The sequence below is a fragment of the Strix uralensis genome, chromosome 1, assembly GCF_047716275.1.
Source record: "Strix uralensis isolate ZFMK-TIS-50842 chromosome 1, bStrUra1, whole genome shotgun sequence".
In the NCBI taxonomy this organism is placed as follows: Eukaryota; Metazoa; Chordata; class Aves; order Strigiformes; family Strigidae; genus Strix; species Strix uralensis.
In genome coordinates this window covers 19,397,449-19,421,092 of record NC_133972.1, presented here as the reverse complement: position 1 = coordinate 19,421,092, position 23,644 = coordinate 19,397,449, and the positions used below count along the sequence as shown (strand labels likewise).

Genomic DNA, 23,644 nt, shown 5'->3' with positions numbered 1-23,644 from the left:
GCCTCTAGTGGCCCTTTCATTTAAGAAAGGAGCTCTTGTTCATCAAAGCTCCACAGATGCCCTCCACTAAAAATAAATTTGCCATTCTTGACATTTGATGAGTAAAAACAAAAAAAACCAAAATACATCTTTCTCTTCCACAGTAAAGAAAGGTATCCATTGTGGCTTTATTTATGACAAAATGAAAAAACCACACCAAAGAGCAAACAAGAAAAATACAGTGTCTTTAAAAAATCCACTGTAGTTCCACAAGGAATATTTTGTTCAGTGAATAAATGATGTGGAAGTTTTGGTTTTGTTTTGGGGGGTGGTGGTGGTGGGGGGGGGTGTTTGCTTGTTTTTTAAGATTGTAAACCTTTTAAGAATTAAATTAGATTTAAAATGTCATCATTAGCATTCCAAATAACCAAGGATTTCATAACAAGATGACAATAAGACTCAGCAAGAAATTTAATCAGCTCTGGTCCTGTCATTTTCACCAATCTTTTTGCATAAAAGAGATATTTATGAATCCACAAGCAAAACACCACCCCTAAGAAAGGCTTCCTTCTAAAGACTTGTACCAAATTCTCATGCATCTTCATGACAGAATACTTCCACAAATACACGAAATTCTGGTATTTTAAGAAGCTAGACTAAATTAGATCCAAATAAAAAGAAAAAAGTACGAAAAGATAGGCCATGTAGGTTAAAAGTAGATAAAAATATTTCTTGCACCATTAAATTAAACAGATAATTTCTCTCCCCTAGATTTTCTCATATACTGTTTAAAAATTTAGTCAATTAACCTGTATTTAGTACATAAATACTCTTATATTAACTAATTGTACATAAAAACTAATCCCCATTAACAATGGGTATAGTTTAGAGGGATTACTTGAACTGTATTAAACTTGCATATGGATATTCACCTTCAGAATAGCAGTGGCTGGAACGTAAAAGAATTAAACTAACCTGAACTCAACAGTCTCATTTGTTCTTCTCACCAAAACTACTGATTAATCCTGCCAGTTAATCCAGCCTCCTCCACAGCTTTGGAAAGGAAACTGGGTTAATGGAGCTGAAAATAGCTGGTATTAATGTATAAACCTGGTTTTAGTAGATGTAACAATGATACAACCATTGGGGATCCAGAAGGTGAAGATACTTCTCAACTTAAACTGATCAGACACCCCACCAGGTGTCACTCCAGTGACACTGCTTCAATAATTAATGAGAATGAAGAGGTGCAACACTGGGACTAATCAAGCAGCAAGAAATACTCTAACTCTATATATTATGCAGCACCACACATAGATATTATGTATTTTTTAAATATCTAGCTATACATATGCACCTGCACACACATGTATATACTAAGTGGTATTGCAAAAGTCAAAAGCCAGACTTAAAGGATAAGCATTAGGAATAGCACAGCTAGAGATGAAAGCAATCTCCAGGGTAACTAGAGTAAGATAAGGCTTAAAGTATCTGGAGGGGGAAGGGAGTGGTGTTGATTCGTTGTTACGTGTTTAAACACAAGCAGATAGGTAGAAATAGACTTCCAAGCAATTCATTTCAAGACACACATGCACAGACACACTCATACTATTAAGAGCAGCAGACAGAATAGATGTGAGAAATTTCAAGGGAATCAAAGCTTGTTTATAAAAATAGTAATCTTAGAAAATACGTGGTAGGAGATGTTTAACTCGAAATCTCAGTAAGCATTTTAGTCATACAAAAAGTCCAAAAAATAATGGGGCCTCTTTCTTCATAAAAATCTTTTTAGACTAATCCACAGCACAAGGCATGACAGTTCTGTAAATATCAAACCCTTGCTACTCTGGCAAAATGACTTAAGAGTTTAAAGGTAATTCCTGATGAAGGTGCTTTTTAATGTGTGTCATCGCAGCAAGAGAGGAAAAATGATCAGAAAGATGCACTGTGTAATTCCAATTTCATATCTCACTAACACTGACATTTTAATGATCTATGGTCTCAGCCAAGATACTTGTACAATCCCTCCTGAACACTGTTCAGGGCTCTGGCTCTTAGGTGGAGACACCTTACACTGCGACAGCTGATGAAGTTTCCCCATTCTCTGCTGTCTGACTGCCCTCTTCTAACCACCCTTGTGAGGATGGGCGAGCTGGTCAAGAAGCACCTCCTCACCCACAGCAGCTCTCGGCAAAAGCCACTTAGGCAGTGGAAAGCTGTGATCTGCAACACCATCAGCTGTCCCAGTGTGAGCTGTTCCAGTGTGGATGGACAGCCATGCTCCGATCCACAGCCTGTGCACCTCAACCTCTCCGACAAATCTGACTGAAGAGTAAGCCAACAGTTGCGTTTCACATCTCTAGGTTTTAGAGAAATATCAGGTCAAAGCCTGTTAACTTATGTTCCTAAGAATTTTCTGCATTCTTACCTTAAGAAACTGTGAAGAAAATAAACTCCACACATTTTGATACTAGCTTTTCTTTCCTAAAAATAAAAATGACAGGAATGTGCATGTGACCCTGACCACCACACCTGTCCCTCACCTGCCTTCCTAGTATCATTTCTACATGCTAAACCATCTTTTTATCATGTGTGCTAAGTAATCCTCAGATGTATACATAGAACTATGTCTGATATTTTGAAAGATGCCTAAAGCAATTTAGATTTCTTATCAAAATAAATCAGTGGGTCTTGAGCACCCAAATTCCCTATATTTTTTGAGAAAAAAAAACAAAACAAAACAAATATCTCAATCCATATTTAACATAGATACCAAAATGAACATTTTATTGCTATTGAGGAGGGAAAACTATTCAGCTGTTCAAATGATTCTTTAAAACAAGATAATTAGTCAGGCTCAGCTGTCATCAGGTAACAAAAAAAAAAAGGCAATACAAGCTTTTATAAAGCTAGGTGGACTGTCTCATATTTTACATGATAAAAGTTGCATAGGTGAATCTGGAAATTAACTATTGCTTGTCTGTCACAACCAGGATACAGCCACCAGCTGATTAGGACTAGAAGCCAAAGACAGTACATCTTTAAACAAACTATTTTTCAAGGGCAAAACAGAACCAAAGCTGATCTCTAATCGTATAGGGGGAAGGCAGCAAAGAAACAATTTTAACTGGGCAGGAGGCAACGAGAGAGTAGCAGCCTACTACCAAATACAGGAGTTAAGGAAGTGGTTAAATTTAAGTCCCTTATCATTCAGCAACTGTGCTCACAGCCTAATACTGGGCAGCTGAAAGGCCTGACATCATTGAGGTCAACATCAAAGAGTAAGAACAGCTTTTTAAGTTAGAGTTGTCAAGGATAAATGGCCATGAATAAATTTAAACAGGGGAGCAGAATATATCTAATCATCAGTGGACAAGAGCTCTGGAAAAGGCATGGGGGCAAGAGCCTAACTAAGTCTAAAAGCAAGACTGATGATGCAGCAAGATGCTTTGCAAGCACAGTGTGAACAAGTACCTTTTTTATTGCTATGGCTCCTCTTCATTGCTTCCACACTGCCTTGTTTCTTCAAATAACCTTTCCAAGGGTGAAGCTAAACCACCATCAAATCAAACTAGGAGCAATTCACACCTACTTGGTACTTATTCTGTACAGCTGAAAATGACTGAAAAATCTGCAGGGTAGCTGCCCCCATTTTTCTAGATGATTACAGAAAATGCACCTAACTGCTACACTGCAATTGACACAGATTAGGGTTTTTCTGCATCGTGCCAAGCACCACTGAAATATTTCTTTGTGGTACAGTTTCACTGCGTTCATTTTGCCCTACTGATTTTAAACCACAGGCATTCCAAAAACCTGAAATAGCTTTGTACCCCTGGTATCAGGGATTCTCTAAACATGAAAATTAACTCTGATTAAAGAAAACAAGTGGCGAATTTTAAGCGAACTGTAACTATTCTTGAATAAATCCAGGTATAGATACTCTTATTATGGAGTATGACTAAATCCACTTTGAGATACATTAAGCATTTGTCTGCATGGGAAACTAGCCCAGAAGAACTATTACACAGTGGTTCTTCATGAAGATATGATTAGAATTACCTTTTCTCTTATTCCGCATCTTTTAAATTCCTGTTTTTGCTCATTTCATGGTAATTTCCTTAAATGGATCAGCTTTTCTTAAAAGACCAGGAATAACTATCTACACAGGAAAAATCACTCTTCAATCAGCATGGTTTGACTACAATTCAGTACTGCAATGCAAAGGCAAATTAATACAGCTGTTTCATGGGAATTATTTTTTTTTAAAAAATCCAATTATTAGCCAACATGGGATAAATGAAATCCCTAAAACTGAAAAGACAGAGGGAAAAGAAACTCTTAGTTATAAGAACTCCTTTAGTGGAAAAAGCTATTAAACAAGGCCTCTCTGTGAAAATTAGGTTTTAATTAAGTCAGGTTAGCATGTGCAAGCTACCAGAGATAAAATGAAATACTGTCAATTTATGAAATATGTCATCCTGTAAATCAAAAGTAACTTTTTTTTTAAAAAAAATAGCATTTGGTTTCTTTAAGTTTCTTTAGTCAAGAAGACAGCAGGTGGAGGCTGCAAAATTTTAAAGTTTAGTTTAGTTCACTATATCAAGCTCTGAGGGTTTTTTTTATAGTTGTTTCATTGGACCTTTTCCCATTAATACATGGGTGAAAATAGTCAGGATGTTTGATTACTATGCTCATAGAGCACTAGTGTATACACTTCACCTTTCAGAATTATTGGTTCCACATCTTGACGAACGGCTCTGGTATCTTTTTCTAGTACAAGACCCAAAATCAAGAATTTGTGTTATTTTTAATTGTACCATTTCATGTGCTACTGATGGAAATCAAAATATTAAACTGTGTGCCCCAACGTAAATTGAAGCTTCTACTGGAAGGATTTAACTTTCAAAAAGTTAGAATGAACTCCAGTCACAAACACTTTCTTTACTACTTTATCCACTGATGTGCCCTACACTGATCAATAAGAATCCTCTTTAAGTGAGTAATGCCTTGTACCCATGAGTAAACAAAACTAAACTACATTAAAAAAATTAATTCAGATCATCAGTATGATCAGGTCCTAAAACCAGGGTGCAATGAAATAGTAAGTCAGTATTTTGGTACTGTCTTGAGGACAATCACATAATTTAGTGAAGCCTACAGGATAAGAGAATTTAGAAGAAAAGAGATGCTGAAGGAGTATAACTATTCTTCCACAAAGAACAACTTTCACAGCAGTGAGGAAAACCCCACCATTTAAATGCACAGGAAGTACCTTGTCTAGGCAGGGGTGATGCTGCCAAGAGTTCTGAAAGCCTCGTGCCATTTTAATCATTTTCCTCAGAATCTAAACTTTTCTCTTATGAAACAAGTTACTTTTTATTAGGTAGAGAAAGCGAACATAGAAGAATTTAAGTTTCCTGCCAAATTTATTCTGTCTAATTCATGTATTAGGCAATGATTTAAAAATAAATGTGTCAGAGCTTGGTTTACAGCAGATTTGTGAAAGTATGATTTAGCATGGATTCAGATGGGGAGCTGCCTTTCCTGCGTGATAAACCACATCAAGCTCTCAGAGTGACAGACATATGGTTAATTGATTAATTATTCTTTTGCTTCCTTGGGTTTTAGCTATACTTGAGATGTCAAATTTGCCAGCCAATCAAGATACTAGAGTATGTCTCGGGGTCCCAATTTATCAAAGGCTGTGAAGCCTGTGCTTAACTTGAAGCACACAGAAGAGTTCCATTTAAAATCATCAGGGAAATAAGCACGCTTCTGAACTTTCTGATATGAGGCCCTTTACTATATTACAGTTTTCCTTTATGAAGTTATCGGCAACAATTAGCATTACCTGAGACCAGCAAATAACAGGAATTCAGACTGACACAATGACTCTTACTTTCATCTCACTAACAGTTAAATTAAAAACACTAACAATTAAAATTTCTTACTATCAACTATGTAAGCCAGACAAATTTAAGAGCGGAATTGGGAAAGGTGGGGAAATTGTTTGCTCTAATGAAGAAAGAAAACAAAACAAAAGCTTTACTTCAGAAATGGTAGAAACCCCTGCAGAAGTTACAGAACTGAAGCACTCATTCCACAAGCAAAGCAAGGCTTCATCAGAAAATTTTAACAGGCATCAAAGAGCAGAAAACAGAGAAGGTTGAAGAATTGCTGAATGAATATGCACAGTTGTATTTACATATAAAGATTAGCGTAAAGGCCTGAACTCAGTCATGCAAAAGAAGAGGTAGTGTGCAAGATGATGATCTAATCAGGTTCTTACCAGGGCTTCATTATCTTCTGCAATTTCTGATATCGTCTGCAAAATTAAAACTTGCACGTGAGGAGACACACTTTAAAACATCTGTACTCTATTTACCTATGTATACACATACACCCCCACATCCATACGTGATTCATAAAATTCAAAGGCAGACACAATCAGAGGCAGTAAATTACTAACAATGTGCTGTGAACAGAAACAGTTCAGTAACTGGTAAAGAACATTCAAAATTAATTTCAAATATTTGCTCAGAATACTTGTGTTAACTTCTGTTAGGAAAAAAAGCAGAAGAGAAAATACAGTTGATGGGGAAATATATCTGATTTCTCTAAAACCTGTTTCTCTTGATCATTAAAGCATGTACAAGCATCCTAAATTAGGTTAAGTATTTGTGTAAAAGTCATCTTTGGTACAAGTAATAAAGGTTTACACATTAAGCATTTTCTGTCACCTTGCTATGATGTGTAACTGTTGCCTAAAAAACTCTTTTTATTTACTTTCAGTCTCTATCACTAATACTGATGTCAGAGTTGTGAGCATGGCTGAAAGTTGTTGTGTATCTAGAACCAACACAGACCAAAATCCTGACCTTCTGAAGTCGAGGACAAGTTTTCTGTTGACTTCAAAAGGAGGCAAAGAGTTTACCCTGGGTTTTTAACCACATAATTGCATTTACTCAACAACTCAAACCCATCTTGCACCAGGTCCATGACAGATAAATACAGTGCAACAGCCTTATTCCAACAGAATGTGTAAGGTCACCCATAGCTCTTGCTCTTAAAATTCACATACTGATGGACATGCCTAGACCCAAGGTGCTGAATCAACCCACTTGAGAAAGACAATAACCTGCTTAAGAATGTCCCTTGTTGATTCAGATCCTAAGAGGCCAAGTTACACACCCAACCATCAGTGTAATGCTCTTGCTTTCCTAGTAGCTTCCAAAACACTTGGTTCCTAGTTGCAGCAAGAGGTTTAACATACCCCAGGAGGTTTTTTTTATTTAGGCATTTCCCATTTTTTTCCCCCCAAGAGATACACTGTTTTGTCTCATCAGTGAACCAGAAGCTATGGCATCATATTACTATATTCAGGAAACTGGAAGCCAAATGTTAGGGGGGGGGGGGGGGGGGGGCAAATAATAAGTGCATTTGAAAGCTGTAGCCCACAAATCACAATTTGCAAGTCATCTTCCTGCTAATAACTGGCTTCAGAACTGCTGATTATGCTACTAAGCAAGTTGAAGAGACTATCAATAGTAAGAATGGCATCCAAGATAAATAACTTCTTTTTAAAACACCACTTAACAAAAAAGAACACAAAATATCCATTTCGTACTTAACTCCTTCTTGTGCCTCCTAAATCCATTTCACAGTTTTATTGCAGAGGGTTGGCTGCAGCTCCACACTGGGCAGAATACTGTTCAAAAGGAGAACAAAGAGGTCCCTCCTTCTCAGTTTCCTTCTCCCCAGGTCTTTCCCTTTGCACTTGCTGCCACACTATTAAGCCCACAACAGCTCTAGGACTCCAAGCTCTCCAACCACTGATTCAACTCTCTCCCAGAACTTGGCTAGACTATTTTTTTTTTCCCTTTTGGTACAGCAGTAGCTCCTCCCACCCTGCATTTTCCATTCTGTCTATGCATAAATAATTTTGTGCTTTCTACAGAGACGACATGAGTCTATGTAAAGACTCTTTTCAAGAAAGACCAGCCTCAGGAAGGGCAGCTTTTGGGCTGGCTTGTGTAACCATGAGGGAAGAAAACATGGACAGTGTCACAGAAGAGTGGTTTGAAATCCTTCATTGTTAGCTGTGAGCTGCAATACCCCTGCCTAAAGATAAGGATGGCACAGTTTACCGTGTATCCGAGCACAGATTAGGCTACAGCCTAGCTCAAATTAGAAAAGTGACAAAATTTTGTTCTTGAATTTCATGGCTTTGGTTCTTTTATGCTACAACAGCTATCTGTGTAGCCAGTAGTAACGAGCAAACAAAAAGCATCCTAATGATCAGACAGCCTTAGAAAGGGGAGAAAATTACCCTCAACATGCTTTTAGAAGCAGAAAAGTTCAAAGCATTTCCCACAGTAGGCAATCTCAGCTTCAGCAGAGTGTCATTCCTGTGCTTCTGCAGAGTTCTTGTTTATTGAGGCAGACTCTGCTGAACCCTAACAAGAACAACGACCACCACAAATGAGTTTTGTCATCTCCCAAATGTGCGTGGATCTAAGCAACCTTATGCAGCACATGCCAGCAAAACTTCATAGCATCCTTCTGAGCCCAATTTTTAAAACAGCTGCTTTTCATCCAGGTGCTGGCTTTGTCTAAGCATCAAGTAAACTTGAAATTGGTGCTGTGTCTGTCTGACATCAAAGAGAAACAAGTGTGGCGTTTGCAAACGGGTAGCACTTCAAAGGGCAGACTCAGTTTTGCCAGAGATTTTTCACAACAGGCTATAAATCAGGTGCATTTCCTCCATGACTGAGCCCAGGGATTAAAGAACAAACATCTGAGCCCTAGAACAAAACATTTAGGCAGCAACTCTCTTAGCATTTACAGAATTCTTAAATTAACTGGCAATCAGGTAACTTGAGGTCAGAAGATGTGCAATGTAGAAGAGAACATAAATTTAGAATAACACGGAGAAAGTATTGAATCATACAGGACTTTTCTGGTAAAGTAATTCAAAGCAAATTTTGACTTGAGAGGAAAGATAACCATCGTATTAAACCAAACAATTCCTACTAATTTCAGTTGCTTTGGAAAGTGTGATAAGAGCAGCAATTAATCTAGGACATCAAGTGTTGCAGCAACATGGTACAGGGTGATTATAGATAGACTTTTATCACTGAACAGGTGGAGGCTGTTATCTAAGAGTGCATGCTATTTTCATCGCATCATCAAACCAAAAACCTAATACAGAAGGACCTGGCGTGAGCAGTTCCTCTCATATTCACCAACAGACTATGCTGAAGTTACCACTGAAGGAGTAGCCAAGCAAGCCGGCTGACTTGGAAAGGAACAAGGACAACCTGACACCTCCATCAGCTCTCCTCTTTCTATGTACACATAACTGTTGTTTCCTCTAGAGGGCTGACTCTGTGATAGCAACCACATAGTTCTATAAAATGCTTCCTGGGTGAGTTACCACAGGTATGGTCAACAATGCTGAAAGCCTTACTGATCTAGACACTGTAATTAGCCCAATACATATATTTCTCTCTTTTTTTTTTTTTTTTTTTTAAAGAAATGAACCCTCAGTTACACTTGCACAGATGGGAACAAAACCATGGCCAAAACACAAATGTTATGAGGGTAAATTAAATAGCGTTTGTGAAAGGTTCAGATACCATAGGGGTGAAAGACAAAAAAAAACAGACAGTAATTTTTATACAGGGAGAAATCTCAAAACAAATGCCAACATAATGCAAAATAAACATTAACAACAAGTTATTGGTTTAGACATTTCGCTAGCATATGTTCCTTGTTTGGCCTCAAAGGAACTTCATGATACATTTCCAGCTGAATCCCAAGGAGCAGCAGCTTCCTTTGGACTTCCCCAAGCCATACAGACTTAATACTTGGTCAAATACTGCAGGTTATGTCATGAAAAGCTTCCAGCGGAGACCAGCTTAGCAAGGACCTGACCAGACCAACTCCCATCCGTTCATGTGCAAAAATTGCTGTACAAGGAACAAAGATACCCCAAATCTAAAGTCCAGCTGAAGTAACACACAGAGCACAGTAAGGGCTTGTCCGCACTGGGGAGAACAACTAAAATGTTGTCCCATTGTGGAAGCCAGTGTGGACCCACTGGAGACAACAATGCCAAGACCTAAAGCAATCACACCACTTCATCGTAACCAATGTTTCTGAGCCTGCACTGTTTAAACATGTGCAGAGTAGGAAAAAACACCACTGAGGATAAAAGCTTTCCATGCAGTATGGCCCCAGAGAGGGCCAATATTAGCAAAGGTGGAAGATGTTCTCAGAAACTTCCTCCTCTATAGAAAAACTGACCGGATGATGGATGAACGACCTGCTAACCACATTAAATCGGTATTTGACTACTGCTTTTCAGGCAAACACAAGGATAACCCACTTTCTGGATAATAGGCACTGTTTAGAAATGTGACAAGACAAATACACAGGAATTTGTATTTCTGGCTTCTGTCTGTATCAGCTGTGGTTATCACATATAAATGAAGTCTGGGAAACACTCTGGCCAGGAGGTTGGAATCAATTATTTGGATTATATCTGCAAAATTACTTATGCAGCAGCACTACCACTCCTCAGCCACCACAACATCCCACAATCACCACAGTGCAAGAGACAAAAACACCATGGAAAGTTGCAGAAGTGGAGATTTTAAGCTCTTCTTATTTTTGATGGTTCCTCAAATACTACACTTTTGTCTGGAGTTTAAAAAAAAAAAGTTTTGTCCAGCTTGGTACTCTGAAGAGCATTTGGAAATATAAATCCACTGCTAGAATGACTCTTTTTACCACATTTTACAAAAGTGGTTGCCAAACAAAACCCAGTAAAACTGTCTCCTCTTCCCTGTTCCTGTCAACAAGGTGTTGATATGACCCTTAGCAGGGGTCATTTAAATGCTAATATTCTTAAACACAGGCAACGTAAGAAAAAACAAAAGAAGAAAAAAGTAAGAAAAGGCATTTAGGATAGGGGGAGAGCAAGGAGCAGCAACTCTCCCCTTCTTCTCTCCCAAGATGTGATCTTTGATGGTTCAATCTTCAGATGAGGTTTTTATCTAAAATGTACAGTGTACACTATATATGTGACATCAATCAGAAGGATATACAAGAAATTGTGCTCGTGTGTGTGTTGAGAGGGAGGGTAGAATCCAGGCCTGAAGACTGATGGGGAAACAAACTTGTGATAGACAGTAAACTGTTTGTTCATCAAATTCCATTAAAGATACTGGGAACTCGTGACATGTTACTCCATAAACTATGTAGGCCTAAGCTTAATCTTAACTATTACACTGTGTAACGACTAACTGACTGCAAGTGCTTATCTAAGTTGAAATGCTGAAGCAAGGACTCCTACTATGCAAAAGACTGAAAAGAGGGAGAAAGGGAAGAAGGACAAAGGGGAGAAAGACAAAGGGGAGAAGAAGAAGAAAAAAGGGGGTAGTGTCTATACTCTGTAAGATATAAACAAAAGCTTTGTGAGCCACTCTCAGGAAAGCAGAAAATACAAGGAGTTGGTGACACGAGGAAGACCCGGATGGAGCGACCCCCTAGCTGCAAAGTGCGCAGACGCAGAGTACGCCCCTCAGAGAGACCCAATACCGGAAGGCGGAGGATATAAAAAAGACAGACCCTCGGGAAGTGAGTGCGCGCCGTTGGTAGAGCAAGGACTCCCCGGCCGCCCAGCGCTGTTTTGCTTGTTGCCGCTTGCTAAATAAACAATTGAAATTTTGATTGGCTCTGACTCACATCAATTTGAGAAATCTACTTATAACAAAACTCAAAAGAGAGAAAGCAGGAGAAAAATAAACCAACAAAAAAATCCATCCACAAAGAAAACCTACCCCACTTTCTTCCTTTATGGGAACTGCACTAAAAGAGTGAGCTGCAGCCCTTTCTCATTCTCCTGCCGTTACCATCTCCACAGTGGTATAACCGGATAACCTGATTTTATATATTCCTTTGGACTTTTGCCTCACAGACAATAGTGACCCTCTCCCGACATTACAGAAGCACTAAGAAATGAAGATTGCATAAAGCCCCTGTTGGACAAGAATTGATTTTGGCAGCAATGTCAGATTAAGTAATCTATGCTTCCAGGTGAAGCTTCACAGAAATGGCTGAGCCTAACAGCCCAGTGCTGTCAAAAACACAAATTATTTTCCTCCCTCCACCAGCTGTCTTATTTTCTGCTGGATTAGCAAACTGAATTGGATCACTGAAGAGCCAGACAAGCATTGGAGCTGACCAAGCGAGGGAGCAGGTACTATACAGCCAGTAGCCAGGAAGGGTGGAAAAGGACCGCTTTATTTAGTGGCAAAGACCTACCAGCTTAGCATTGTTCACATCTTCTGAAAATTGATTTTCCATTTACTCAGTGAGTTGTGCTTGCACAACTGTTTTCTGGGGCAACACTGTGAGCTCAATCAGGGAACTGAACTGGTTAAGGAATATCGTTTTAAAAGTAGCCTTTTTTGTCACTTTTAATAATCTACATCAGTTTTCCAGTCCAGCTTGCTACAAACAGTACTAGCATAAATCTTCAGATGAAGCAGGATAGGAACAAGTGCTGTGAGCAAAGGCTGCTTAAGTGTTTTGACAGCATTACTGAAATACTCATCAGACTGGAATGGAAAAAACCATTAACAGGTATGTGAGCAATTGTGCCAAAAAGTGTGTTAAAGTCGGAGTAACTCCAAACCAATCTGTCTTCAGTTTTCCACTGGGCTGGTATACAGTATTATCTCTGTAAGACAAGCCAAGAGCTAGAATTTCACTGAACAATACAATTTGTCCTTAAAGCATGCACAATTGCCGTCTCATGGACTTCCAGCTGTACAGCAGCCAACTCTGCAACTGAATGTGTTCAATAGAAGACTCCTCTTAGTCAAGAGTCAAAAAAACATACAAATACGCATTTATTTAGAAACTTATATGAATCTGATGTAGCTGCATTTACTATTTCCAGTAGGAAGATGACAAAATTTAACAACCATCCCAATTTAAAGCAAGTTTTTCTCTCCAATCCGTGCACTAAGCAATTACAACTCCCTTAAAATTAAAACCAGGCTATCTGCAGCCATGTCCAAGCAGCATCAACCAGCATGCTCCTGTGCCACAGCTGTACTAATAAACCTGCCCAGCACAGCCACATCGATGAAGCAGACCTCTGAAGAACAACCTTCTCCACAGCAGCAGAAACAATTCTGGTTACTGTCAAGACAGCTAAGCTTAGCACAGTCTCAGTTTTTTGGCAAAAACTGCATGTTATTTCAGCCAAATGACAAGTGACAGAGACCGTGATAATGGCAATAAAAAAATTCTGAAAATTCTGCATAGGCCTTCCTCCTTTCCTTCCCAGCCATGAGATTATTATTATTACTGGTAATGACAAAAATAAATTTAGATTCCTTTTATTAACTCCAGTCTTTCAATATTTATGGCTCACAACTTACATTTTCCTTTTCTTACTTTATAAGGGACTATAAGGAGTTTTTTTTCCTTTTAAGGAAGGCTGAAAGTCTGTCCCAATTACACAACTCTTCTGATACCTCAAGAAAAAGAAACACCACATCTTTATCAGTCTTCTACTACATCAGAAAGACTATATAGCCATGATTTTCTGAAATATGAATTCTGGGCTAGACTACGGAATACAGCTCTGAATAAGCAAACTGCATTATCTCACAGGGGGTAGCAAAGAGACATGATTGTTTCTTCCAGTTTGGTTCTTGAACACATTTTTCATTAGTCATTATGGTAACTAGGACCTTCTATCATGGCTCTCCTTTTGCCTCATTTTAGGTCATTGCACTGGTGGGGGGGTGGGGGGGAGGTGCTGGGAGCAGAAGCAGCACACCCTTACACTTCCCTTTTACACTGTCTTTACTTCCAAGCAGATGGACCACATATTCAACTCCCCTTAACTAGGCACGAACTAGGCTTCAGACAAAAAAATTAGCATTAGAAGTGCTACAGAAATCTCTTTCTGAAAAGCCTCAGAAAAGGAAAATAACTGTGCGCACACACCCACACCCCTCTTTGGTGATACAGATGCAGAGTCTGAGAAGTGATTTGACATAATGGATAATTATAAAATAGAATCAGCATTTACTTGTTCTTTATGACCTAACTTGTCTTGCAGTCTCTGCTATAATTTATAGGTCACCCAAACCATAAAAATAAACATGAAACCAGCTTTTTTTGCTTATTTTTCTTCAGTTAATAAGAGACACGTAGCGTGTTCTAGAAGCAAGAATGAGCCTGAAGGAAAAACAAAGATAAGCCATCTCAATCAACAGGATAGAGACACATGTGGACAGTTTCTAAGACACATTGCATCTCTGCTGATACGTTCATATTGACAAGAAGCACTCTCAGCTTCATTAGGGCCCCATGCACCCTACAATCTGCCTACCACCAACCCCTATGGCTTTGAGCCAGCACACACCATGTCTACAGTTCATTTGCTCTACGCAGCAGGCACTCAGGGAGATCTGGCCCAATTTACAGTAACTACACATAGTATTAAAACCACTTTTGAAAACATGCAAAATAAAAAAAAGCCTCTCTTAATTTGTTATTTTTCAATTAACAGCAACAAACTGGAAGGGCTATTCTCTAATGCATTCTAATTTTCTTCAATATTCAGCAATATAATATATGAAAAATTAACTAGGAAACACTGTTAGTTCTTGTCCACTTTTTATATTACTATTTATTCTACTTCTTTTTATATTACTACTTCTTATTCTTATACTATTTATTACCAGCAAAATGAAGCAGAGGTAACTAGAAACACAGGGATTTACATTCTCTTACTCTGGTCACTGTACTTTTACAGTCATCAGCTTCACTGAAATAATGAATAAGTAGCACAATAAATAAAGCCACTTATAAATAAAGCATAGGCCTCTTCATCAGTGAACATTATATAAAAAGCTGGAGTCTTGCTTTCCAGAGGCTGCCCACTAAAACTTAATTACACACTCAAATTATAACTTAAGAGCTGCCCCTAACATGAGTTCCACGTGCAAAGAAAACCTCAGAGCAACCTTATATTGAGCATGACGGCACTTTTAATGAGCACTGTCTGCCCCTTTGGGGAAAATAGAGAATAAAGCTTGAATTAACAAAATTCATCGATTTCTAGCACAGCTGCACAACACCATGAACAGAGGCACCACTCAGCCTGGGCTTACTAATGCAGGGCAGTCCTCAGCTGCATTAACCCCTGGGCAGCTGGGAAAGCACATAGAGGGGCTCCCCCCAGAGCTGCAGCAGCCCCCCCAGGGGGTATGTCCCATCTCCTCTGACCCCCTCAGAGTCTTAGTCCCCTGTCTCTGGGTTGCGATACCAGAGCAGAGACAGCCACTCTCAGGCTATTTCACAACATGACTGCTCTCAGGTTGTGGCTCAATGACGCACCTAGGCAACGCAATGGTCTGTTGCCACAAAGAAAGGCCTTTTCTGCATCCACTCATGCCCACTTCCTCTCTTGCTTCTTCAAGTCCCAAAACTGAGCAGAAAACCAACTCTGTAAAACAGAAGTGGGTACTTTGCAACCAAGTTAACAAGCTGGATTGGCTTCGTGAAACATCCAGACACCAGAAGCAGCTTCAGGAAGGAAGCAGAACTGGGCTGGAGATGAGGGGTTAACACACAAGGAATGGGAGAAGGGGGCAGGGAGCTGGACCATCTCTTAGGAGCACCAAGCCATTAGGGTTCTCTCAGCTGTATGGTTGAGTCATAGCCTCATTCAATCAAAGCTGGCTCAACAACAGTAACCCAAAGGTAGGTAAGAGAACTCCACAATGAAGATATACCTTCAAGGTATCTTTACAAAATACAATGTCTTCTAAAACTGGGCCATTAGAGTTTCTGCCCTTCCCTGAAATGTTTGGCTGCTCATTCCTTCTCTAACACTTCCCCCTCTTTGTAATGCCAATGTAAGTGTTTGGGTAGGTCCACCTATGGACACTGAAACGATCAGAGTTAAAAATGCCATTGGGGAAAAGGAAGTGGCATGTACCGCAGAGGGAAAAGGAGGGAGAGGAGCTTTTTGGTTTGAAGGGTTTTGGTGACCTGGTCAGCAGCACAGCCTACAAGGCTACACCACTGAGGGGGCACAGCCCAGGGTGGGAGCTAATGGCAAGGAGGCCTTCAGCTTGCTTTGCCTGTTCAGCAAGCATCTTGCAGGACCTTTTATTAGCAGTACTGCAGAGCATCCAAGCGAAAACAGGAATAGAGAACATAAGAGGACAATTGACTGACTCCAGTTGCTTTTCCTGGAGAGCCTATGGCATTCAAATGGCTGGCTGTCCTTGTCCCACTCTCAACTCCATGTATTACCCTTCTTCAACCTCCACACACATCTTGTTCACTTACAGGTCATTTTAGGAAGCTGTTTTGTTGTAATAATAAAGTCAAAAAACAAACCAAACAGAAAACCTGCTTTTTCTGAGAAAGTAATTTGTCTGTTGGCTTAGTGTGCTGAAATAGCAATGAGTGACAGACCTTGAAGTGGGAGGACAGGATCAATAGCTTGAAGTCGGACAAGAAAGGAAAGCAGCAGCACCATGGCAGAGGTTTAGGCTGCTAAATCTGTGTATATTAGGATTTTCTCCTTTTATTAAATCTCAAGTTCTACTAAATATGCACTTATCCATCAGCGATGCACAGTATAAAAGCAGAAGGGAACATACAGCGTAGCACAGATGTCCTTGCTTTTTAACTCCCTTCACAAAACCAGACTTGGAAAAACCCAACCTGCAGACCCCCTCAGAAGCTGCAGAACATCTAGGCTGCTGAACACAGGAAAGACTGCAGTGAGTACTGAGAGTTCATCAACACGTGAAGCTGCTGGAAACTCTTACAGTCTGAGTCTTTCTTCAATGCCCAAACTAGATAGTGTTTCTCCCCACAGGCAGAAACAGTGATAAATAGATCAGACAGGTAGATCAATCAGTGTATCTTTGGTCATACATTACACTAGCTAAAAAGAAAAATTTGAAATCCCTCCAAATGCAAGCCACTTAAAAAAAAAAAAAAAAAAAGCAGCTATAGACTCTGCTCATATGTCCAGTCTACAAGCCTGCTGTGTGGTTTGAAAACTTATACCCTCAGGCAGAAATTACTACTAGGGTGTAATTCGCTGAGCATTTCTTTCAACAGTGTTGCTGGCTTAAGTAGTTTCCCTCCCAAATAGTTATTTTTAATCCAGACCAGTCTGCTACAGCTTGGCCCACCCCGCAGCTACAAAACAGTAGTGCAAACACATCTGAAGGGTGATGAGGGCACTTGCTTTAGTCTTGATGCAGCTAAAAGAAATGCTTGTATAAAATGTGAATGTTCCCTGTCTGTTTCAAGAGAAAATAAAGTCCTTTAGCTTAAATACCTTCTGCAGTGGAGTAAGTTAAACCATTTAATTTAAATAAATTAATGACAAACTACAGAGGCAGCAACTTCTGATTTGCTTATGTTCTGATCTTCATAGGCACATGTGAGCCTTCCCATTCAGTATATTTTTTAATTGGTACAGCAACTGTGTGCATGTTTACATCAGCTTAAACCTGTCTTTGGTTTTAAATTTAATTTGGTCCCTAAATAACAAATATTATATGAACATAAGACAAGTTGACAAATTTTTTAACTAGAAGCATTTTTTTGTAGTTTTTTTAAAGTAGCATAATATGTGTCACAGACCACATCACTGCAAAAAATAAACACCATAGCCCCAAAACATTGAAGATGAAACCATGAGCTATTGGAAATCCAGTATATAGCTGGAGTTCGGCAGTAGGGATTCAAAGTTCAATAAACCATTGACCACATAACAGGCAGGGATCAGTGACAGCACACTTTTACATTTCCCAAACTAAGACTACTGGTTTCTAAAAGTACTTAATTTTTCTGTGGAAAATCCCCAGTATACCTTGTGTGGGACCATCAGAGACAATTTGTGTTCCATTTCAAAGCTTACTACTTCTGCTTTACCCCCTAACAGTATTTACATTCTTGAATCCAAGGGAACACGAGCCCATTCGTGATGGGATTTAGATCAATTTCAGCAATTGACTTCTTAAGTCTGGTCCACAGGACTGAACTCTCCAAGTGAATAAGAAAGCTACTTTCAGAGCATTTTCTTTCTCTCAGGAAAGGGTGTAGGTATTGTGGATTTCTTCCGTGTAGTAGAGGTTGACACTGACTATAAAGCACTAAAAGTCTTACTTGAAAGCAATAGCCTACTTGAAATAGTAACTGTTAGAACATTAATAGTGCAACAATCCAGTCAATACTTTTCTGGAGTACCCTCCACTCAGGACTATGGTCTTGAATTTCACCAATGGTGAAAATTGGTAAAATGTTCTGGTAAAGAATAAATGTGTTTTCAGAGGTCAGCTTTCAATTTCACATCAAAAAGCCACTGTCATTTGAAAAACCCCAGCCAAAATTAAAACAATAAAAATGGAAATGAAGTAAACACAGGGTTTTGCTCCACATGTTCTCAGTAACATGAACCTTTAAATATCAACTATCAACCTTTAAATATACTATCAATAATTTATCTAAAATCCGATGGGCAGAGAAGAAACTAGGACCAGAGTCTCCCCAAAACTTTATGGCACAGATAGTACTCTGATTTCCTACTTTGCTCACCCCCAATCCCCACCAGCCCACTATTAGGGGAAATTAAAAAAATATTCTCATTGATAATGGATATACAGCAGCCCAGAACTCTTCAGATGTTTTGTTTTATATAATCTTAGAAGCTGTATATAGAAATACTTCAGGCACTCAGAGAGTGAGCATGAAAGCACTCCAAACGGGAGGAACGTCAGAGTTTAAGCAGTATACTTACTCTGTGCCACTTTCAACCATTTGCGTTAGGAGGGAAATGCCATCTAGGTTTATAAATTCTTGGGCAAACGTAACATCCCGTGAGTAGTTGGCTAAGTCTTTCAGTGCTTCTAACTTTGCATCCATACTAGAAGACTGGATCCTCTCATGGAGCTGCTGTGCATTTTGAGCCTAAGAGAGAAACAAAACATACAAAACAAAAACAAGAAAAAAAGCTTTCGTTACAATGGCAATCATGAATAAAATGTTAGCTCAAGCAGGAACAATGGCCATGTTTAATATTAATGATACTTAACACCTGCATGTTCAGAATTTATTAAGTAGTTCATATATATACCCACGCATTACTCCATTATTACCTATAACTATTTGGATTGTTGCAGAATCATTAGCTGAGCAGTGGACAGATATCTCATTGTCTCAGGCAAAATGTAAGCATTACAGAAAACAGCCCTTGGCTTGAAGAGCTTATGTGTCACATCAATAAAAGTAGAAATCAAAATAAAACAAATTGCATCAGATAATCTCAGTATCAACTTTTTTACCTGTCAACGCTTACTCAGTTTATGCACTTCCCATGACCTTTAACAATGAAGATCATTTACTGTCCTTATCAGGTTATATCAGAGGAGACCAGCTTTGGGCCTTCTGATCCTTCCTCCCCCTCTTCCTTTTGTTCACAATCAATTCAAAAACTCATACACTCTCTTACGGGGAGCACAGGAATATTTACTACCCACATGATACTATGATATTATCACTCATACATCTTTATGCAAGATCAATATCCACATATATTAGGCTATTCTGTCCATTAATGCTTCAAATACAGGATGAACCTGTGAAAATCCAAAATGAACACTGATAATAAAAAGGGATATTTAAATAATGTATATTCAGTTGTCTCTCTCTTTAGCCATACAAATACTTTAAAATACATCTCACGTTTTCAATTTGATGCTTTCACTTACCTGAACACAATACCCAAAAGCTTCAGTTAATAACTAGCTAACTTTTCTTAGAAAAATATTCCTCCTCACTATACTTGGAAAATCCAAGTTTCCTAAAATTCACTTCTTACCTGCACCAAATGAAAGGTGAATGAGAAGCTATGTGTCATTAGGAAACCAAATTAATGGTAAATTCTGCTGAGAGTTATTTTCTCTGAGATTATGCTTATTCTTTCTCAGCTGGAGAAGAAATATAGAAGAAAAGGCTGTGCTGACAGACAATTCCTGTTCTGTTCAAGTAATGAATATACTCTTTACAGAGATGGTCACGTCTGCAGATCAAGATTCTGAGATAGTAGACATTTTTAGTGCAGGTGGGCATTTAAACAGGGATCACAGGAAAAAACACCATCATGTTGTTAGAGATACAGCTTCACAAACATTAATAAATTAAATGTCCCAATATCCTCCAAGATCAGCAAGGTTTGTTACTTCCCCTTTTTACAAAGAAAAGTTAATGCATGGTCTCCAATCAGCTTCTGGCCAGAACCTATGTGGTGTGGAGCATGTACGGGGAGGAAATATCTTCTAGTTAGTATGACTGTGGTTGACATCTTCAGTTAAGACAGCATTGAAAAGAAACAGAGTATCTTTAGTCCTGAGCTTTTCTATGCCTTAAGTATTGGGTGGTGCAGCCACAGCAGTTACATTATCTATAAAAAGGTAGAATTCTGTCATCCAATAGGTCTTTCTGCCACCCCAATTTACCTACTCTACCAGCAGGTTTGAATTGTAATAGGGAAACAACAGCTTATACAGTCTCTCTGTAATGGCTATGCCTGTCTAAATGATGCTAAAAGAATATTCTCTCAAACCTAACCAGCTGGTAGGCTAAATCATTTGTGAAAGCCTATGGAGGAAATAAAAATAAATCCCACTAACTTCCAAATTCCAGGATAACCAGAGAAGACTTCCTCTAACCCTTTCCCTTCATCAGAGCAGGTGAAGGAAGTTTTGCTGAAGTATTCTTATATAATCAGCTACAAAAATTCAGAGCAACCACTATTATTACCTGAACCAGAAGTTCAACAGCCAGCTCCCACGTCACCAAACAACCTTCTTCACTGAGCTGTTTCTACTCTAGACTCCCCACTATAACAACTCAGAAAGACTCTGAGATGCAAAGCATCCTCAAAACATTACTCTTTCTCAGAATACATGCAACGTCTGAATTCCTGCCCACCTCAGAAAAGAAACACTTCAGAAAATCTTCAATACCACCATGGCAGCTGCATTCCCCTGACTTTGGAAATGGCTGTTCAGATTTAACCCTAAGCTCATTAAAATCTGTGCACATTCCTTCTTCCACCTGCCATGGCTCTGGGAAGTTACCACCCCCTCACTATCTGCCTACTGAAGGATAAAGTTCTTGCAGCTTTCCATGGGAAGTGGGTCCTCTGAAAGCTCCTGGGCTCAGTGGAAATGAAACAAATAGGAAAGAGGAACAAAACATCTGGTTCAGTGTGACTGAGCAGCTCTCCTGAGGTGCTCAACCAGTAAGTCTGAGTGGGCAGAACTTGGGCAGGGGAGCTGTGGCCAAACACATGGGGACTGAAATCACCTGTGTAACACAGTAGCAAGCAAGAAAGAACATCTAAGTAGAGCCAGGAGAACATCCCCCTCCAAAGCCTTTCACATCACACCTACAACTGCTGTGTAAACAATGCCTCACTTTCATACGCATTAACAACAGATTATTAATGGTCAAGTTCACCCTTCTTCTTGAGGTGAGATTCCTGCCCCCAGCATAAACACCCGGGGCTGGTGAACTGCTGCTGCCATCCAGTTAGACTTCCTTTACATGAGTCAATATCAAGAATGGAAAGAGCTAATCATACTTCTCACCAAAACGGAGAACACCAGTACAGGGACGTGCGTTAACAGCTCACCTACACTGCAGAACAGCATCATGAGCAGGACCAACCTACTGACAGATACATTAATCCTCTTTCCTCTGAAGTCAGCGAGAGCTTTGAAATTCACCACACTAAAACCAAAACATAATCTTAGATCAGAGACAGCTTGGTCCCCTCTACAGAGAACAAAAATCTATAAAGCAATGTCTCTCTGATACAAAAGTGGTTCAGCCCTGTTTTAAGCACATAAAAGAGAGCTTACTAACGTCATAGGCTTTATCTGACTATGCCAATGCTAATGCCCCATCAGCAAAGCTTCTACACAGCTGTAGTGTTCTTACATTAAACAAGTTTTGCAAGACACTGCATCCAACCAACCTTGCTCCTTCTACTATTGGAAAAGAACTGATAATGGCAGAGCAGATCTTGATTAAATGAGTAAACAAATATTTGTCTCAGCAAGAATGCTGGTAAGTGTCTCACTGGAAACACGGCCAGAAGTAATGTTGGCTGTTGTCATCACAAGTGCCTGATGGGTGAAAATATTGTTTCAGTAATACCATGCAGTTCTCACAAGCCTCCTAGTTCTTGTTGCCATAGCACTCATACATGCTTATGGAATGTACAGCTCACTTATGACTGCATTAAAAAAATGAAACCCAGATGAAATATGCTCTGAGTGCTTACCAGGGAGCTATTTTAATGATTTACAATCCATCAGTGGATGGACAGAGAGCACAGCTTATTAAAGCAACAGCAGAGCTAGCTGCCATGTCTCTGCTCTTACTGAAATATCATTCAGGTAAGAATAAATAAATATATAAAACTTGCCCAACTGAGAACAGTTATGAGGGAATTAACAGAAACACAGCTGTTCAAGTAAATGAAAGACAGCATTAACTGCTCTCCTGTTTAGAAAGGAAGGAAGACAGGAAGCTTGTAAAACGTGTGCTGTTGAAGCCCCAGCATTTCAAAAGGCTGTCAAGAGGCATAAGCTGCATGTCTAGTCTTAAATGACTTGCTCCAAGGACAGGTTGCCCTTAGGGAGTAGCAGTGCTTAAAAGGAGCAGCTTGATGAGATTGTCAGCTTAAAAAGAAAACTAATGACCTAAATCCAAGATGTGACTTGCTTAGAGACTCAGATAGCCATTTGGAGGTTAGGAATCCCAAGATCATCCTAACAAGGGATTCTACTGATAAAATTATAATTTCTTTGCTGACGAGTAGTTTGTGCAAACTTAGAAAGCAACTTATTACCCAGACATACGCAGGGTTTCTGTACAGAATACAAAATACAGTGAGCAAGGACAGGAAGGAGAACACAGATTCCAAATGCAACCACTATCAAACATTAATGTGCTACGGAAGAAATTTGGACCACTGATTTAAATTGCTGTTTTGCCATTATGTAATCAGCTTTCTTCTTTATACTTTACAATAAAGCAAATAAAATATGAGTTTTGGTTTTCCCTGTAGATTAATCAGTCACATTATTTAACATTCTGCTAGAAAAAGAGCATACAGACCAGCAGTAACTACCAAACACAGTTTTGTACTAACTAAACAGGTGCATTTCTGTGGCTTAATTTAAATCACTCAGTGTTGAAATACCATAGTGGTTTAAACTGCTGCCTTTTTCTGGCTTGTTACTGCCACTTCACCTACAACTGCATATACGTCAGAAAGCAATGGGGGAGTGGATATGTTACATAATCATCATTATACACAAACCAGATTCAAAAGACCCAGCAAGGCTGACTAGCGTCTGATGCCAGGTAAGCAATGGGATTCCATTTTAATTAGTAAATATATTAATTGTTAACATTTCTACATTACTACTCAAACACAATTTCTACATCTAAACCCCTGTACAAACGTAATACACAGAGCAGTCCTACACAATCACTACACACAATTAAGGAGACAGAAACAGAG

The 23,644-nt window shown here is 39.2% G+C and overlaps 1 protein-coding gene across 2 annotated transcripts in view; it reads right to left on the bottom strand.

The window, feature by feature from the left end:
• ELMO1 (engulfment and cell motility 1) overlaps positions 1-23,644 on the bottom strand; it is a 309,226-nt gene that overhangs the window by 204,417 nt on the left and 81,165 nt on the right. For both annotated transcript variants that reach the window (XM_074858472.1, XM_074858461.1), the window contains exons 7-8: positions 18,845-19,014; positions 6,272-6,307 (exon numbers count right to left, since the gene is read on the bottom strand). In XM_074858472.1, coding sequence (XP_074714573.1) covers positions 6,272-6,307; positions 18,845-19,014 — 206 coding nt within the window. The remainder of the gene's footprint in view (positions 1-6,271; positions 6,308-18,844; positions 19,015-23,644) is intronic.